At 42.8% G+C, this 18,695-nt stretch overlaps 3 protein-coding genes across 5 annotated transcripts; all 3 read left to right on the top strand.

The window, feature by feature from the left end:
- The first annotated feature begins 3,216 nt into the window (after positions 1 to 3,216).
- Positions 3,217 to 5,461, top strand: LOC115689678 (pectate lyase-like). The gene is made up of 4 exons (XM_030615848.2): positions 3,217 to 3,534; positions 3,726 to 4,377; positions 4,492 to 4,734; positions 4,932 to 5,461. The coding sequence occupies exons 1-4, from the start codon at positions 3,335 to 3,337 to the stop codon at positions 5,154 to 5,156; spliced, it is 1,320 nt and encodes a 439-aa protein (XP_030471708.1). The 5' UTR covers positions 3,217 to 3,334; the 3' UTR covers positions 5,157 to 5,461.
- Positions 5,462 to 5,920: 459 nt separating this feature from the next.
- On the top strand, positions 5,921 to 11,660 carry LOC115690386 (single-stranded DNA-binding protein WHY1, chloroplastic-like). Of its 2 annotated transcripts, none has more exons than XM_030616820.2 (7): positions 5,921 to 6,294; positions 6,756 to 6,853; positions 6,946 to 7,038; positions 7,980 to 8,074; positions 8,921 to 8,994; positions 10,781 to 10,869; positions 11,207 to 11,660. In XM_030616820.2, the coding sequence occupies exons 1-7, from the start codon at positions 6,018 to 6,020 to the stop codon at positions 11,324 to 11,326; spliced, it is 846 nt and encodes a 281-aa protein (XP_030472680.1). In that variant the 5' UTR covers positions 5,921 to 6,017; the 3' UTR covers positions 11,327 to 11,660. The 2 variants fall into 2 exon arrangements, with proteins under 2 accessions (XP_030472680.1, XP_030472611.1); XM_030616751.2 differs by having other exon boundaries at positions 5,922 to 6,294; positions 6,753 to 6,853.
- Positions 11,661 to 15,051: 3,391 nt separating this feature from the next.
- Positions 15,052 to 18,360, top strand: LOC115676702 (serine carboxypeptidase-like 46). 2 transcript variants are annotated; one of them, XM_030599776.2, is made up of 10 exons: positions 15,052 to 15,421; positions 15,494 to 15,598; positions 15,697 to 15,792; positions 15,893 to 15,985; positions 16,122 to 16,207; positions 16,324 to 16,623; positions 17,058 to 17,191; positions 17,284 to 17,376; positions 17,553 to 17,670; positions 17,825 to 18,360. In XM_030599776.2, the coding sequence occupies exons 1-10, from the start codon at positions 15,139 to 15,141 to the stop codon at positions 18,005 to 18,007; spliced, it is 1,491 nt and encodes a 496-aa protein (XP_030455636.1). In that variant the 5' UTR covers positions 15,052 to 15,138; the 3' UTR covers positions 18,008 to 18,360. The 2 variants fall into 2 exon arrangements, with proteins under 2 accessions (XP_030455636.1, XP_056161745.1); XM_056305770.1 differs by having other exon boundaries at positions 15,052 to 15,598.
- The last annotated feature ends 335 nt before the right edge of the window (positions 18,361 to 18,695 follow it).

Raw genomic sequence — 18,695 nt, 5'->3', positions numbered from 1 at the left:
ACGATTGCTTTCTTTTCCGGAAACTGCACCTGCACCAAATCTCCGCATCTGGGCGGCGAGGAATCAGATCGTCGTCTTTGCGCAAGTCAAAAGGGTCGGCATTCATCCACCCCCAAAAGGAACTCAAAGCGTGCTCCCTTCTTTTTCTTGGCTACAGCAAACAAAGAAAAGATCATACTTACAATACAATCAAGCACCGGACATATGAGCAAAGCAAGCTCCCTCGTGACCCTAGGCCACAACTAATAGTGTTCAGCGGCCCTCCCGGTTCGAGGCCGGGCCATCGCATCGTCCCTAACTTATTGTCCAGACCCGTTTGTTGATATGGTATTTTACGGCCTGCGCGGGGATTATGAAGTCAGTCCCTTGCCTGTTCTTGCCTAACTTCGAGCACCCGTGATGGGAAGGGGCTCACGTGTCGCTAGAGTAATGGTCGGGTCTAGTTCTAATAATATGATGTAAAATAATTTAGGGAAACAAGAGGCGTAATGCGGAAAGGCCGAAAGAAAGAAAAAAAAGGCCCAAAACCTGTAGTTGAAAAGAATCGAAGCCCAATCGAACTTTAAAATTGCCGTGGATAGTGACGACAACGCCATTGTTAGAGCCTTCCAAGGCGGCTGAAACCATGATTCGAATGAGAAGGCTCGTGAAATGGTGAGGTAACATATGGGAAAAGTATAAAAAAAAGTCCTAAGCCTTTTGCATTATTGCCAACTTAGTCCTAAACCTTTTTTTGATGCCAATTTAGTCATAAACCTTTTGCATTGGTGTCAATTCAGGCCCAAACCTTTTTTTTATGCCAATTCAGTCCTAAACTTTTTGCATTGGTGCCAATTCAATCCTAAACCTTTTTTTTGTGCCAATTCAGTCATAAACCTTTTATATTTGTGTCAATTCAGTCCTAAACCTTTTGTATTGGTGCCAATTTAGTCATTCGACACGTGAATAGCTATTAGCCGGAAGGATTGAATTGGCACAAATGCAAATGTTTAAGACTGAATTGGCACTAATGCAAAAGGTTTAGGACTGAATTAGCACTAATGCAAAAGGTTTAAGACTGAATTGACACCAAAAAAAGGTTTAGGACTAAATTGGCACTAATGCAAAAGGTTTAGGACTGAATTGGTACCAAAAAAAGGTTTAGGACTAAATTGGCACTAATGCAAAAGGTTTATGACTTTTTTGACACTTTTCTCCCTAATGGAGCCATAGTTGTGGCTACAGGTGAAGAGGCCGCAAAAAATTGTGGTTGCGATGAGAACTGAGAACTTGTGATACACGACAGAGGAGGATGACAGTGGCGACGACATGGATCGGTGATGCGAGAGGTGTTGGTGGCTCATGGCGGACGAGAGCGGTGGCGGAGGAAGAAGGCGACAATGGCTTACGAGCATGATCGTGGCAGAGATGTAAGAACTGGGCAAGCTTTATAATTGATGTTGATGGCTTGTTGAGAAATCTAGTTTGATAATTAGTTTGAGGAGAGATTTATAACGATAATTTATTCTGATGATATATACAAGGTGGGGAAAAGGTCTATCAAAGAATTTAACGGTCTCTCTTTATAGAAAAATTAGGGTTAAATGTATTGAAAGTCCTAAGACTTGTCACGAAAATGCATCGAGTCCCTAAACTTTTCAAAAAGTATAATCTAGTCCTAAAACTTGTCACGAAAGTGCAATCGAATCCTAAAACTTTCAAAAAATGTAATGAAAAGAAGGACTTGATTAGACAAATCTGACAATTTCTAAGACCTGATTCCCAATTCCACGGAAATAGGAAGCAAAAATGGATAATTAAAAGGAAAAAAACGCTACAATGAATTTAAATAAACTATGCCGCTAATTGATGATCTTTTCATTTTCTCCATTCCTCGTTATTCCATAAATTCTCATTTTTTACGATTGATCGTTCCATAAAATCTCATCGTTTCGTTTGAAATTTACCCCGTTAATAACAATGAGTGGTGTTTGTTGAGGCTGTATCCCTTTATGTCACTATACTTATGTTTTTCATCAAGTAGTTTATGCAATCCACATAGCTACCCGTGCATATGCAACTATAGAGACTCCATCTTTAGTTGTGGAGTTAATTTATCACAAAATTTAGAGTGCACTAGACACTGCCAATGTTACATATGAAGCAAACTCATTTAGATAGCCCGGGAGTCGGTTTTCACGCACGATGGACACATTAAGTTAATATTATCATCACCCATAAAAAAAGGATTAAACCACCCAAAATCCCAATTTGATACATTCAATGTCGCATTTACCTTGATCTAATTTCCGTATCATAAAAGATAACAAATTGGTACTTCCATAGCTTTCATCCAATATCCCTACTAAATTGATGACGTGGAACCGCAAGTGGCAAACAACTCGAGTGGTTGGCATGTGACATGGATCCAACACGAAAATTCGACATTAACGGGTCTCCTCGAAGGTCGTTTTGGGGAAGCCAGATCAGATGAAAAATGAACCAAGATTGAGAAATCTGCTAAATTCTATTTATATGCTCGATTACTTATTTTAAATTCCTTTCACAGTGTCGATCACTTCGGTTTACAATCATGAGAAGGATAGGCTTGATATGGCATCGTTCCCTTCTGGATATATTTGACATGCGTACCACATTTTCACCATCAAACTATCCAAATTCAAAGGGAAAATTGCCAAATCAGTCTTAAAACGGATATTGATTTAGTCCTAAATCTTTGCACGAAATTCCAGTCTAGTTGTTCCGGTCAATTTTCGTCGGCAATCGCTGACGTGGCGGTATGCCACGTGGGATTATCGACGATGACTGGACCGTCACATCAGCAATATCCAACGAAAATCGACCGGAAGGACTACATTGTAATTTCGCGCAAAGGTCTGGGATTAAATTGGTAGAATCGAAAAGTTTAGAATCGAATCGGCATCCCTACGATAGATTCAGGACCGATCAGTGAATTCTCCCCGGATTGAAAAACCCTAGGAAACCACACAAACGGAAGCTAAATTTACCACGGGCCTCGACAAAAATAGACTTGTAACTGACGGCAGCTCGAACCCTCCACAACATTAACATCGTCGACCACAAAGTGGTTCCGCACCGTCCTCCGCCTACGTGCGTCTCTCTTCATTCACTATTTTTGGCGTCGCTTTTGTTTTAGGCTCGAATCTGTTACGTTCGAAACCCGCATCGACCGTTAAATACAGGCCTCTCGCCCGACGAGCCGACACCGCATGAACTCTGCCCAGTTTCTCCAAACTCGTGGCAGGTTCAGAAAAAGTCGCAAATTCTCTCTTCCTTTTTTTTGTTTTTCTGAAGTAGTTTAGTAGGTACAACAATGGTAGAAATGAATAGGCAAGTTTGCTGCTTCTTGTTCTTCTTGTCGTTCGCCGCCCTCGTCCCGTCCCTCAGAGCGAACATCAGGGACTTTGATGAGTACTGGCAAAAGCGGGCCGAGGAGGCCCAGAAGGATGCGCTCGACGCGTATGACCCTCACCCCGAGTCCGTCACCGATTACTTCAACGCGAAAGTCGACAAGTGAGTCTAGACCTTTTTCGCGACAATGCATGTTATCACCAAAGTCTCTCCGAACAATCTTTCGCGCCGACTGTAGAATATCTTATGAGCATAGACATGACATCTGCGTATGAACGTTACAGTTTGTGTACATGCACGAACGTGCATGCAAAGTCTAGGAATGAACTCACGGTAGATATGCTTTTGTACAGGGCCGTGAGGGGCAACAACAGCACAAGAAGGCAGCTAGGAAAGTACAAAGGGCCATGCTTGGCTACCAACCCTATCGATAGATGCTGGCGGTGCAACCGGAATTGGGCTCGCAACAGGAAGAGACTCGCCGATTGCGTCCTCGGTTTCGGCAGGAAGACCCGCGGGGGCAAGTATGGGAGGTACTACGTCGTGACCAAATCGTCTGACGACGACATGGTCAACCCTAAGCCCGGAACCCTACGCCACGCCGTGGTCCAGAAGGGCCCGCTCTGGATCATCTTCGCCCGCAGCATGGTGATCAGGCTCAACCAGGAGCTCATCATGACGAGCGACAAGACTATCGATGCCCGGGGGGCCAACGTCCACATCGCCTACGGTGCCGGCATCACCATCCAGTTCATCAGGAACGTGATCATCCACGGCCTCCACATCCACGACATCGTCAGGGGTTCTGGGGGGCTGATCAGGGACGCGTTCAACCACGTTGGGCTCAGGACGCAGAGCGACGGCGACGGCATCTCCATCTTCGGCGCCAGCAACGTGTGGATCGACCACGTGTCGATGTCGGCGTGCTCGGACGGGCTCATCGACGCCATCCAGGGGTCGACCGCCATCACCATCTCCAACTGCCATTTCACCAATCACAACGAGGTAACAAAATCACCCAACTGATGTCACCCCTGAGAGAATTCAATCCGCTAAAAACTTTAGCCCCTGGAAAAATTTTAACAAACAGTTGATGGATGGTTCAATCCTGGGCGTCAGGTGATGTTGTTTGGGGCAAGTGATGGGTACTCACAGGACCAGATAATGCAAATAACGGTGGCGTTCAATCACTTTGGGAGGGGATTGGTGCAGAGGATGCCAAGGTGCAGGTGGGGATTCTTTCATGTGGTGAACAATGACTACACTCACTGGCTCATGTATGCCATTGGCGGCAGTCAACACCCCACCATCATAAGCCAGGGCAACAGATTCATTGCTCCTCCAAATGTGGCTGCTAAAGAGGTAAGCCTTGGTAGAGATCGTCTTCTTCCTTCTTCTTAAACGAAAGGTGTGAAAATTCGCCATTAGATCATCAAAGTTTAGGCGACTCTTCTAGCAAATATGAGCAAGAAATTGGTGGCGTCATTAGGGACACACACACACCTCATGACCGTGGAATGATTTTTTTTCTCCTCTGTTTGGGTCTCTAATGGATGTAGGTGACCAAGAGGGACTATGCGACGCAAGACCAGTGGAAGAACTGGCTGTGGAAGTCGGAGGGAGACCTGATGATGAACGGAGCCTTCTTCGTCCCTTCTGGGAACCTGAGGGCGAGGCTCCCGTTCTCTCGGCACGACATGATCAAGGCGAAGCCGGGGACGTACGTGCGGCGGCTGACTCGCTTCTCCGGCTCGCTCGGGTGCAGAGTTGGCAGGCCTTGTTAGAGAGAGAGAGAGAGAGAGAGAGAGAGAGAGAGAGAGTTCTTAAGATTTCTTTGTCCTGTTTTTAGTATGAAACAGAGGCTCAGGTCGATTGTGCTGTTTGAATTCCTCTGCTTGACAAAAGGGGTTGGACACAAGAGAGCTCCTAATGCTAGTCCCTCTGTTTTGCTCTTCTTCTTCTTCTCTTTGTGGGAGAGAATATACAAGAAAGATTGAGATGGAGTAAATGGTGAAACATATGGTAATATTTGTAACCAAAGAAAAGGAAACATATGCTAATATTAATTAATAATTTCCTATTTTTCCCATTTAGATCGTGTTTGGGGAAGGGACAGACTCGATGACTAATTTCATTTAGAAGGAAGTTGTGTATGCATTGTGGAAGGGAAAATGGATCATACACTTTGGCAATGGGTAACTTTCACCACAATTTTTGTTCCTGACATAAATTTACCATCTATTGGTGTATTGTTAGAATGCATGCGTGTCAAGGTGTGAGAATTTTCTATGTCGATCCATTTTGCAGTCGTCTGTCAGTGCGTTGACTCGTATGCATAATAAACGGGGTTGAGCGGAATGTTCGGGTTGGGCTACCAACTTCGGATTTCATGAGAGACGGAAATTAGTTTGGAATGAATGTGTTTCGATCGTTTTATTTTAAAGGGTACTGATCCAAAAGAAAAGGAAAGAACATAACATGACCAAGAAACTATAAAAATATATAAGAAACGCCCAAACTAAAATTAATGTAATGTTTTCAATTTTCACCTCTGTCGCTCGGGAAGAGATATAAAAGCACTGTAGCCATTGTTGCTCTCTGCACAAACGCATCGCCACCGCGGGAGGAAGAGGAAGGAGGCGACGATGATGCTTCAGCTGCGCATGCCGTCGTCCTCTCCGGTCAGCTCCCCGAACCCTAGGCTCTTCTGCTTCCGCGATTCGTCTTCCTCGCCGGAGCCGTCGCTCCGGGGTCGCCGTCCCTTAAGCACTCGCAAAACCTCTCGCGTCTCTCTGGCCCGAGCTCCCCATGGCCGCGCCCCGTTGAGGTGCCGCCAGCCCGAGTACTTCGACCAGCAGCAGCGGTTCGCCGCTCCGGCGTCGTCGGACGGTTCCACCACCTCCTTCTCTCGTTCCGGCGGAGGTATCTCGCGGTCTCTTTTCGTTAGTCGGCGTCGAATGACGGTGGATAGAAGTTCTTGTGGTTTTTTCGGTTGTAGGTGAAAGCTAGCAGATTCTTGAGGCTAGGGTTCGATTGCTGGTAGCTTTACGAGTTTGCTCGTGTTCTGGCAAGTCGAGAGTAAATTTTTGTTCTCGTTCTCATTTGTGGCTCTATAGGACGGTCAGATAGATGGAGCTAACCTAGTGATAAGATTAACACGTTTTTCTCTTAGTTTTTTGGCTGTCTTGGTTAGTCAATTGCTAAGTCGGCAGCGAAGGCGTTCATTTGCTTAATCTCTTTAGGAATGGAAGAGTGTGGATGCTATGCAGCTATGGCTGAGAACATATTGTGGTTAATTCCTGTTTGCTTTTCTGAAATTATGCTTCGGCGGCGCCAATGTTGGTTCTTCTGCGTGAGTTACTTGGGTTTCTTATGTGCAGTAGGAACAACGTCTACAAGGGTTTTCGTCGGTCATTCCATATACAAAGGAAAGGCAGCTCTGACAGTGGAGCCCAGATCTCCGGAATTCACTTCTTTAGATGTATGTTAGAGACTCTTTCTTCTTCTTATATATCCAAAAAGTCCTGAGATGTTAGTTTCTGACCTGTTGAAGTTTTGGGTTAAATGGTGTAGTCTGGGGCATATAAACTGTCTAGGGAAGGATTTGTGCTGCTTCAATTTGCCCCTGCGGCTGGCACGCGAGTATATGATTGGAGCAGAAAGCAGGTAATCTATTCATCATTGCGTCTCTACGGCAGGGAATATGGTTTCTTGTTCTGCTACATTTTAGATTGTTTCCGCGGTAAAAACGTCTCTCCCTCTTTATGTTTCCTTCTATTTTCATGTTTTCCATTTTGGGGATGCGGCATCGGTTTTATTAAAAGCCTAAGGCCCTGAGCAATTTAGTTTGGGTTTAAGATTCTATGCTTCCCAGTTCTTTAAATACCATTCTGCTATTCTTCTTATGGCCTGCTTTTTTCCTGAATGGGTTTCACTTTCTATAAAGAGTTTTTGTAGCTACTTATATACGTTTACAAGTGGATTTTGAAGGTAGCAAAGGACTGTATTCTTGCATATGGAACTTGTTGAAGAATCATCCCACATCGATTGACAACGGGTCCTAAATGCTCTTTATATTCATGTGGTTTCCCTCCATCTAATAGCTTAAGCTTTTGGGTTGGACTTTCTAACATGGTATCAGAGCCAATGCTTTCCTTTTCGCGAATGTGCGTGGTAAAAATTCCATGTGAATGTGTGATGTCAAAATTTCGCGTGCTGCTCGTAATCCGGCTTGCACGTGAGTGGGGGTGTTGAAGAATCATCCCACATTGATTGACAACGGGTCCTAAATGCTTTTTATATTCATGTGGTCTCCCTCCATCTAATAGGTTAAGCTTTTGGGTTGGACTTTCTAACAGAACTGTTGCTGCAAACTATCATCATGTGATTGATCACTTAGCTGCCACCAAATCACCTTTGGTTGGAGTCGGGCAACCCTTTTTAATCACAAAAATAGTGATCTGATTTTGACAAATCATGCTGCTTCCCCCTTTCATTTTGTAAACTTTGAGAGATCTTTATAGATCAATGTTAGTGTTATTTAGTGGATTCTCAATCCTTCTTTGATTTTTGAGGTTTTACTGATGGGTGGGGATGCTTTCCTCTAGGTGTTCTCATTATCTGTGACAGAAATTGGAAATCTTATTGCTCTAGGTCCAAGAGACTCCTGCGAATTTTTTCATGATCCTTTTAAAGGAAAGAGGTATCGTCTCACTTACTTCACATTTTTTTGGAAGAAACATGCATTTGTGTGTGTATGGTAGTTTTAAGCTGTGATTGCTTGAGTCGGGCCTTGGCTCTGGTAATTGCTGTCAGCTCTCGTAAAATAACAGATGAATTGCAATAAAATCTAGAGACAAAATTTAATTTTTATTGATTTCTCTAGGTATTTTTTATGCTTTGCAGAAACTTTTTTATCCAGGTATATCTTACTGAAAAATTTGCATTTTGTTTTCTATAATACAGATTTGTATACCATTTTCATTTTAAAGTCAAATCCGCAAGGAGTAAATTATAAAAATTTAAGATTTGCATGTCAGATCATATGAATTGCATTTTTGAATACTATATAATTCAAAGGATCTCTTTTTTTAATAGTGTGTACTGTCTCGCTCATGCCTGATACTTGGAGCAACTCCTCTCATACGAAAGTAATATAATCACGTCGACACCTTTTATGGCTATTATTGCATATAGAATAGTGCATCCCAGAAAGTATCCACTTAGTATGAACTCAGCAATTTAAATGTTATATGGAGTATTAAAAAATCCATAACGAATTCCAGAGCTTCTGTCCTTGTCCGACGCTCTGGAAAGGGTGACTCAGACAATATTTGAGCACAGTTATGTCAATTATTCTACATCAACTAATTTTTTATCTCTCCTTTAAGGCAGAAAAGAGGAACCACTTTGCACAACTTCGCTTCTATTTACATGTTCTGTTAACTGTGCAATTCTTAGGCTTTGCTTTTGGTCAAAGAGAAAAACTTAGGCTTCAATTTCAACTTTAGTGTTCTGAAGTTGATAGTAAGCTGTCATACTTATGCAGTGATGAAGGTAAAGTAAGGAAGGTTTTGAAGGTGGAGCCCCTTCCAGATGGCTCAGGACACTTCTTTAACCTTAGTAATCTTCTGCTTTCTAAATCTCCTGGAACTGATATTTATATGTCCTGTTACACTGCAAATGCTTGAAGTTCTTCCCATTCTTGATCAAACCATACAGTATTACCTCATTGTGTGGTAGACTATCAAGATTTATGATTCAAAGCATTTTTTAATTTTTAAATTTTTGGGAGTCATTTGGAACTTGCTGAGCTCGCAATATGTTAGCAAAATTTAGAGATGCGAGGTGTTAAGTGACAAACGCCAAGGCAGAGCTGGTTGATTAGTGGTAAGTCAATGGGGCCGCTTTGGGAATTCTATTACCATCTGCAGCAAATCAATTAGATTTGATAGTTTTATAGTCAATCCTTGCTGTTTAAACCTGTGTGCTTGGATTTGATAAAAAAAACAAAAAAACCTGTGTGCTTGGTGGCATCAAGGTTAGGCTTAAACACCGCGAAATAAGGGTGGCGTGTCATATTGGCTATTTGTTTTCAGAGTGTCAAATTATGTCCAGTCATACATAAGTGATAGTGACTAATCGTGCCAATTTCGGATGAGGCATGTTCAAGTTCTTCTCTAGCTGAATCTCCTGGCCTAGCCGTTTATTCTGTTATATATGCCAACCTCCTGGACGCCACATGGCTAGGTTCTGTTCATGCCCTTCCTCCAAGTCAATTATAGGAGCTACTGTGATCTTTCCCAGTCAGTCATGCTTTTCTATCAAAGTGTCTTATCATTTCTTCTCATTTATGAGAATACACGAGATACTCAATTCCCATTTATTTGCTTCAAGATATCTATAACTACATTTAATATATTAGATATGCTAATTATATTTTTGATTTCTTTTTGATTAGTAAAAAAGATTTTAAAGCAAAAGGGCACCAAGGGGGGGCCAACCCATGTAAAGATCGATGGGGAAATTCAAGTTGTAAATAAGGTCCACAGGGACTGTACGCTATCAATGAAATTTCCAGCACCACCGGAGACTAGTGTGGAAAGCCATCTATCTTTTGATGGTGAAGGAGGTGTTTCTCTTTTTTCAAGGGTTTTCCTATTCTAATCCTGCCAAGAGATCCCAAAAATGGGAAGGTGGTATCAAGGAGAAATTTTTTTCCTATCTTTGGAAGAGTTATGTATCTCCAAGATTGAATTCCTATCTTGACCAATCCCGTTGCTGCCCATTTGGCACCTACCAGAGAATACGCTGAGTTCCAAAGTTCCTTGGCTGTATTACAATGAAGCAACCACTGTGAAATCAGATTCAGTCTTATTTTACGAAAAAACATCTATTTGCAAGTACTTTCCCCTTCTTCGAAGATTATCCAATATGAAAATTTATTCCCAAGTACCTTTCGAGTGAAGGATTAAACCCGAAGAGGTGATTCTGATTTGCGGATAACCTTCAAAGAGTTTTGCATCGCGCACCTTCTGATTATCACTAATCAATTCCTGTAATATGATTTGACTGTAAAGATCCCACTTCCATGGATAAATTGAGACTATTGTCAGAACGACTCTGTAAGGACATTAAGAAATAACTATAAGGACAGTAAGAAAGAGTGGAAAGATTTTACAGAGGTCTCTGTCCGATTCAACCAAAGAGTTACTTCATTACAAATATATTTCTGCACAGGAATTATCTGAACCGTTGTCTATTAGTTGCTTTGTTTCTTCATTATTCGCACCACCCTTGAGGTGTGAAAATATGTGATAATATTCTCTATCTCATTTTATTTTACCAGCTAAATATTTAATTGTCTAATATTTAGTTTATTTCATCATTTTGACCTGATTTGCCATAGGTGTTCAGAATAAGCTCATGAATTTGGATGAGAGCATTTATATTCCTGTCACCAAGGCAGAATACACTGTCCTTATCTCGGCTTTCAATGTAAGTTGAACATTCTTCTCTGTGTTCTGCTTTTATCTGTCTGGTTCTCCATAAATAATCTGGTATTGGCTATTGCCTTCATCTCATCATAGTTTTATGGTATCCCTCAATCTCAATTTCGTGATTGTGAGCGGATAGTCTTATGAAAATGCAGCGGAATGAGTTGAATGAGATCATTTTCTTGCTACTTGTGATAGCCCAAGCAGAGTTCTTGATGCAGGAATGCTTATTTTCATCATAGAACTGATTAGTCTGATATCTCTGTTGCCTTTGTTGCCTTCTATGAATTTAGGGCTTAGATTTCAGTTATGCAATGATATTCTGCTGTCCTGTGCAGTTCATACTGCCGTACCTATTAGGTTGGCACGCCTATGCAAACTCAATAAAGCCTAATGATCCAAACCGAGCAAACAGTGCCAATTCACGATATGGAGGAGACTTTGAGTGGAGTAGATGATAGACTGCTGGTTTTTTCAACTTGTGATGGAGAGTGCTCTTCCATGAGCTTCTGTTGTAGAGCTGAAATTCTGCGTCAGAGAGAAATTTTGCTTGTACTTGAAAATGCCTCCCATTTTGGCATCCTTTTTGTTTCAAGCTGGGGTAATTAGGCAATGCTGGGTTTGAGAATGTAGGGATTTCATGCTAAATTAACTTTAGTTACTTCCAATGCTTTTCATTATGCTGTCCAACTGCTAAAATGATTGTATTGCGTCAATTTATTGGCCTATTTTAGATTGGCATGATTATATGTAAAGACTAGCAAATGTGGGAGGTTGGAGATTGTAGACGTAGCTTTTGGAGTCGGTATGCTTTTGCAATTCTCCTTATTTTATGTTATGGATGGTTGAGAAATAATCCCCGACAGCATTTGCTTGGGGCAGAATTTATACTTCAGATCATGTAGTGTACTGCATGACACGGGGAAATCATTGCAAGAATAAAATTGAGGATTGCAATTTAACGGGGGATAAAGGCAGCAGAGTTCCCCGAATTTTTTCGAATTGTTCAATCAAGTCTATGAAGATTAAAACATCAATATGCTAGATGTTATGCATGTTCCTTGTCAGCTAAAAGTCATTTTGCTGCAAAAGATGGAAGAGTTTAATCTTTACTAAAGTGGCAATTCGATGGGCCTTGGATATACAAGAAAGGGGTGGGATTTTTTCAGCTCATCGTCCTTTTCTGTTTTACTTCTTTCGCGGGCTGATATGATCCTATGTTATGTTTCGTTACATCTCACAAAACCATTTCGGTTTATTGATGATCTTTATGTGTCTGGAAGTCCCTGGAGCTCAGGTTTTCCATAATTAAGTCAGACCCTGACTTCTACAGATATAAGGATAATGACACGGCGTCCTTCTTCCTGAAGGACGTAGTCTCAAACGCAAATCAGCATAACCTGTTATCAAAATATATGTCAATCTACTATATATATATATATATGATAAATAGTGCATTGGTTACAAAATCAAAGTTTCCAGAATCCATTAGGATGTATGTATACACCTCCAACTCAATTAAACCCTGTAAATATCATCTCTGACATTCATCCAACTACTCATGTTCAAAATTCAACTATCAAATTTCTTGTCGATATCGCTCGTCCTACTTACTGCCGGTTGATGAACCTGAAACAGATTTGAAATGAATGGGTTAGGCAACCGCAACTTTTAGAGTAATAAATATCTCTTCTAAGCAGATAAAGTACTAGAGATCCAAAATGAGTTATACCTTTTTTCAATAGAGATTTTGTATGTATACTTTCACAATGAGTAGTAAAATATGGTTAACATGAATAGTGAAATGTGGAAATATTCTTTCAATTTGCAATTACAAATCAAACATCAACGGTCAAACCCATTGATTAATCTCATCACACCATATATTAATGGTTCCTTCCTTTGACTAGTCTTGTATGCTTGATACCCAATTCAAGGCTTTGGAAGTGCCTCCCACAAGACTCGTGTCACATGTAGCATTGAGTCCTTAAGAAGTACATATCAATAATACAAAGTCTAAAGGTGGCTTCTAGGGGACTCCCATCACCATGGAACACTTAGTCCTTGAACTAGAAGGTTCTAAGAGTGGCTCGCACGAAATTTACTTCACCGCGTAGTACTTAGTCCTTGACCAACATAAATTAATAGTACAAGACTCCTACGGTACTCGCGTCACTATTTAGCACTTAGTTCTTGACCAGTTTGCAACTCGTAATCCTATCAATTTAAAATAAAACACGCTATCTCAACTATGAATCGACTAAATTAAGCTTAATCGCTACGAAAATATCTCATACGCGCCAATAAAACGCTAGCCTAAAGCAGTTATTCAAAGCTATCCGCTAAGTAGAGCTCCGTTTGCTCCATTAAGCGGACCTCGTGCGCGAAACTTTAAATTCGCTCCGACTAATTTGTAAGTACGAATCAATTTCTGTCAAACCCTATGGCTCTACAACGCTCTAAAATATCATTTTCATATAATTTTACAGCTTAACAATTGCAAAATCGGATCTCGAAGTTCATAATCTACTTAACTCCGAATTCACGGCCTAATTTCGAAAATTTCTATGATTAGATGAATAAATGGTTCGAATCTTTATAGGGTACTGCGAAACGAGATTAATCCGGCTCGCCGAAGTCTCCGAAGTGAGTACCGCGAATTCCATTTTCTCGTTTTTCTTCGTTGCTTTCTCCTTTTCTCTCCTTTCCTCTTCTGTTGTGCGTGCGCGCGCGTCCCTCTCTCTCTGTTACACTTTCTTCTTCTTTTTCCCTTTTAAAATAGGATTATCGCTTCTCTTATTTTATTGGCCACCATATTTGACCAAGTCAAAAGCCAGTATTACAATTGATTGCATAAAGCATCTCCCAAAAACTAAGGATCCCCGGTACTGACACTACGTTGCTTCCTTTCACAAAAGTTCGCGCGCTTCACATGGCCCAATCATTCGTTCTTGGATGCGCCTTGCAAAGTGCAAAAAGCAAAAGAAAAGAAGAGAAAAAAGAAAAAGTACAAAAAGCCAAGCAGAAACGCTAAAGATAAGGGTTTCTAGCTAGTTGATTATTAAGGGCGCGCGTGGTAACATTTCTATTTCAGAAATTAATTTCTGATCAGAAATAGATTTTTCTATTTCTATTCCGTGGACGAGTTTCTGAGCAAAATTGTGTGTTTGATAACGACACAAAATTTCTATTTCCGAAATAGAAATTCGTTTGATAACGACATAAAATTTTTCCTTTTCGGGCGACCGGCGGAGGACGGCGGGTGTCGGTGGGGGGCGGAGGACGGTGGCCGGCGGTGGGAGGAGGCTGGCCGATGGCGACGGATGACGGCGGTTGGCGGCGATCGGCGGCGGCCGGCGGTCGGCGTCGAGTGGTGTAGCACGGCGGCCGGCGGCGAATAGCAGCGGCGGTTGCCGGGGCGGAGGGCGGCCAGCGTGGGGCGGTGGAGCACGGCGGCTGGCGGTGGAGGACGACGGTCGGTGGTGGGTGGCCAGCGGTAAGAGGCAGCCGGCAGCAGAGGGCGGCCAGAGTCGGGCGGTGGAGCACGGTGGCCAGCTGCGGAGGACTGCCGCCGGTGGCGGGTGATGGCCGGCGTCGGGCGGCGGAGGACGGTGGTCAGCGGCAAGAGGCGGCCGTCGGGTGGGAGGCGGTCGGCGTCGAGTGGCGGAGGATGGTGGTCGGCGGCAAGAGGCGGCCAACGGGTGGGAGGCAGCCGACGGCGGCGAAGGATGGCGGGAGGCGGCGGTGGGCGGGTTGCGGCCGACGTTGGACGGTGGCGAATGACGGAGGATGACGGTGGGAGGAGGCGGTCGGCGAAGGACGCCGGCGGTAGGCGGCCGATAGCGGGAGGCGGCCGGCAGTGGCGGGAGGCGACCGGTGGCAATAGCGAGTGGCAAGGGGGTAACCGGCTAGTAGCGAGGGCAATCGATAAGAAGAGTTTTTATTTCTTATTTCTGTTCCAGAAATAGAAAAATAATTTTTTTTTACTTTTGACTTCTGTTCCAAACCTATTTCTGGAATAGAAATTTATTGAAATAGAAAAATGAAATTGCGTTCTCCAAAGCAGTTGCTTAAATCATTAGGACGAAAAAATAGAAAAATAGAGAAATAGAAATGTTCTGTGCCCGCCCTAAGAGACTATTCATGATAAAATGAGCAAATATAAAATCAATTGACCAGTCAATCCGTCAAATGAAGATCCATTCCCACACAACTGTTGAGTAATCATTTACTTTTTCTTGGGTGGTGTGGGAGGTGTAGTGTCATTTGGATGCTCCTCAGTGCTTCACTAACCAGAGTCCCTTCGTCCATGTACATGATGCTTTGGTACTTCATTGTGATTGTGAATGGTGTCATTCCTTTGTTCTCCTCCTGTACATCCACTGCCGAGCTCATCGATGAGCTCCCCGGTCAGCCGGACGGTGTTTCTTTCGAGCAGCACTCGGGCTACATCGTCACGGATTCTTGGCGTGGCCATGCTCTGTTCTATTACCTGGTGGAAGCCGATGCAAGGAACCCGCTATCCTATCCTCTAACATTGTGGTTCAATGGAGGTACGGGAGTCCTGCTGCTAATGCATTACTGCTTGTGCTATTGTTTGCCAATTCTGATTGACTTCGGTTTAGGCCCCGGTTGCTCTTCTCTCGGGTTCGGTGCATTCATGGAGCACGGTCCGTTTCGACCAGCTGGGGACGGTGGCTTGATGAAGAATGAATTTTCCTGGAATAAAGGTACTTCTTTCATCTGCCCATCGATCATGTTTGTAATGGAATGGACTCTAGAAAGTTGTTAAGGGTAACTTACGCTGATTAAATTGCAATTTGGATAGTGTCGAACATGCTGTACGTGGAATCCCCCATCGGAGTTGGGTTTTCATACTCGAATACGACTTTGGACTACGTCGACTGGGGAGATGCAGACACCGGTACATCTGAGTTGTTATTAATGGTTTTTCTTCTCTCAAAAGTAGCGAGAGTTTAGCGGCCTTCCTATTTGTAGTGAAACAGACATCCTTTCAATTGCAGCCAGAGACAACATGCAGTTCCTTCTCAGTTGGTTCGAAGAATATCCGAAATATAGAGACTCGGATCTATTTTTAGCGGGGGAGAGCTATGCTGGTAATTTTTGGAACTCCTATGGTCTCGCGGTTGCCCCTGTGGAAGAGATTGTTAATTCCTTTCTGTTATTTTGAATTCAATTTGATACACTAATCTTCCTTCCGAACAAACTAATCTCTACAGAACATGATTGTAGGCCACTACGTGCCGCAGCTTGCAGCTCTGGTGCTGGATTACAACAAGCAGTCCCATGGGAAACCGATCAACCTTAGGGCGATAGCAGTTAACAATACTTTGCTCCACTTGGATCGCGCTTCTTCAGTTTGGCAACTTTCTTCGTTTGATTTTCAAGCTTATTACCTGACTAGAACAATCTCGTCTTCTCTTTGTCGATGCAGCTCGGCAACCCACTTCTGGATTCTCAGATTAGTGTAGACGGTGCCACATTTTTGTGGTCCCATGGCGTCATTTCGGATGAGACGTTGAAGCTGAAGGAGACGGTGTGCAATGACTCCAGGTACTTGATGGAGCTAATCCACCACAAAATTTCAACGGAATGCACGGAGGTGTTTGAGAAGCAGGTGGAGGAAATGGGGAATTTTACCGATCCAGGTGATGTGCTCGAACCTTATTGCTTCTCTGGGACTGCCGCGATGCAATCGGCTTCCAGTAGCGCGTGGGATGCGTACCACGCCAAAGTGAGTTTGATTCTCTGGAAGATCTTTCCTAATATCTAGAATTTTTTACTGAGGTAACATGCTATAGGGATACCCTTGAGTACATTTTAAGCTAACGGATCTTCAATATCATAGTCACAAAGAATACACGAAGAAACTTCAGCAAAGAGTACTGCATAATGAACACGCAATTAGTGAGAATTTCTTGTGATAGTTCACATTTGGAGTACTAAGCCACTTGCTTACTTTACAGTACTCTTTCCGATTTTCAAGACGCACGCTCTGGTTAAGAGACACCCACTTAAAATTTCATCTGAACCTGCGTACAGCATAAGAATGAAACAGCCCAGGAACAAAACCATGAAAGCATCCTTATGGTATTGATTCACAGATAGGACTATTCAGAATTTAGGCCTTGATCTGGTTCATCAAGCATTGACTTTTCTTGTGAGCAGCTAGCGCGAAGGATGGTTCTTACTGATCCGTGCCTCGGGGATTCGATATTTTCGTACCTCAATAATCCTCGAGTGCAGAAAGCTCTCCACGCTAATACAACGAAGCTCCCATTGGCTTGGCAATTCTGTTCAGGGTCTTTTTGCCCACCTCTGCTCTATTACCTTCCTGATTCAGTCGGAACCACACATTCTGTTTCTAAATGTTGTTTCTTGTGGCATGTCGCAGGTCTCTTTCTTATCATGCCGTCGAATTAGGCACCAACATCATACCTCTTTTGTCGGCCTTAATCAAGGAGCATCTGCGAGTCCTCCTCTTTAGGTAAGTCATGGACATGACTCGTCTTGTTCCAACATGTTTCGTTCCATGACAACTTTTTTCCTGTCAGGAGTATCACTGTCTGTGTTGTGGAAACATGCCTTGAATTCATGAACATAGACATCACTGCTGCATTTCTCATATCAACTAATAACGTGAAATTGGGCTGCATGTTGCAGTGGCGATCAAGATTCGAAAATTCCGTTGACGCAGACGAGGATGATCGCCAACATGATTGCTCGAGACTTAAAATTCACATCCTTGGGTCAATACGCACCTTGGTACGACAAAATGCAGGTTAGATTCTCTTCCTGTCCACGTTCATTTATAACTCTGACACACCACGGTGGTAAAGGAAAACGAATGTCTCCGTCCCTTGTCGAATCTGATTCGAAACTTGCGGATGTCCATACATACATTCCTAACAACATCAGCGACACTCGTGAATCAGGTTGGTGGATGGACTCAGTCATTTGGTACGTCCAGAAAAGGGAAGAACGCGACTCATTTGACGTTCGCCACGGTTAGAGGAGCGGCTCACGAGGTCCCGTACACTTCGCCGTCGCAGGCTCTCACCTTGTTCAAAGCATTTCTCGAGGGATCCTCTCTACCGAAAGTGCCGTTCAAGAACTGATCCAGTCGCGGCTCTTACTGCCTGCCCAGTTAGTGAATGAATATGAGCGCCCAAATGGATAATAATATCAGAGAGAGATATGGACAGACCGAAGAGATTCAAGAACGGAAACTAGGTCAACGCAGTCTACTAAATTAACTCTCAGCTTATCACATGATCCTATGTATCAACTGGCATTTCTTTAGTTTGACATTGACAGCTCAATTAGGCACATCTGTATACTTTTTAAATTATTGGGTGTATCAAAATTTAATCACATGCACAGTCCCAATTGGTGTAGTGAGATTCAAGTAGGTCAATGGGCTGCTGATTTTAGTATTATGAACCTGACAATTAGGAAATTGATTTCTCAAGTTAGAGACCCCCCACAATTTTTTATCTTTTTTTTTTTTGGATTATTTAATGACTCACCGATTTAGTTGCAATTGTTTTGGAGATCGTGACCAACTTTAGTTGCATCGTGCCTTTTCTAGTCTTTCTGATTATTAAGTCTACGTTATGGATATTTTTTTATAGGATAAATTTAACGGATCGGATCGTCTGTTTTCATCGAAGTCAATACCTTCCAACTGATAATAGCGGTCAAGAGTAATGTCTCTCTTCAAATAAACTATATTTATTAGGTCTTAAAAAATTAAGTGCTTGCGTAAATAATCTTTTTACGCTCTTATTGAACTATATGGAATTT

The sequence above is a fragment of the Syzygium oleosum genome, unplaced genomic scaffold (genome assembly GCF_021117445.2).
Source record: "Syzygium oleosum isolate NSW1041296 unplaced genomic scaffold, Sole_v2.1 Sole_v2.02, whole genome shotgun sequence".
NCBI lineage: Eukaryota > Viridiplantae > Streptophyta > Magnoliopsida > Myrtales > Myrtaceae > Syzygium > Syzygium oleosum.
This window is presented reverse-complemented; position numbering and strand designations above follow the sequence as displayed.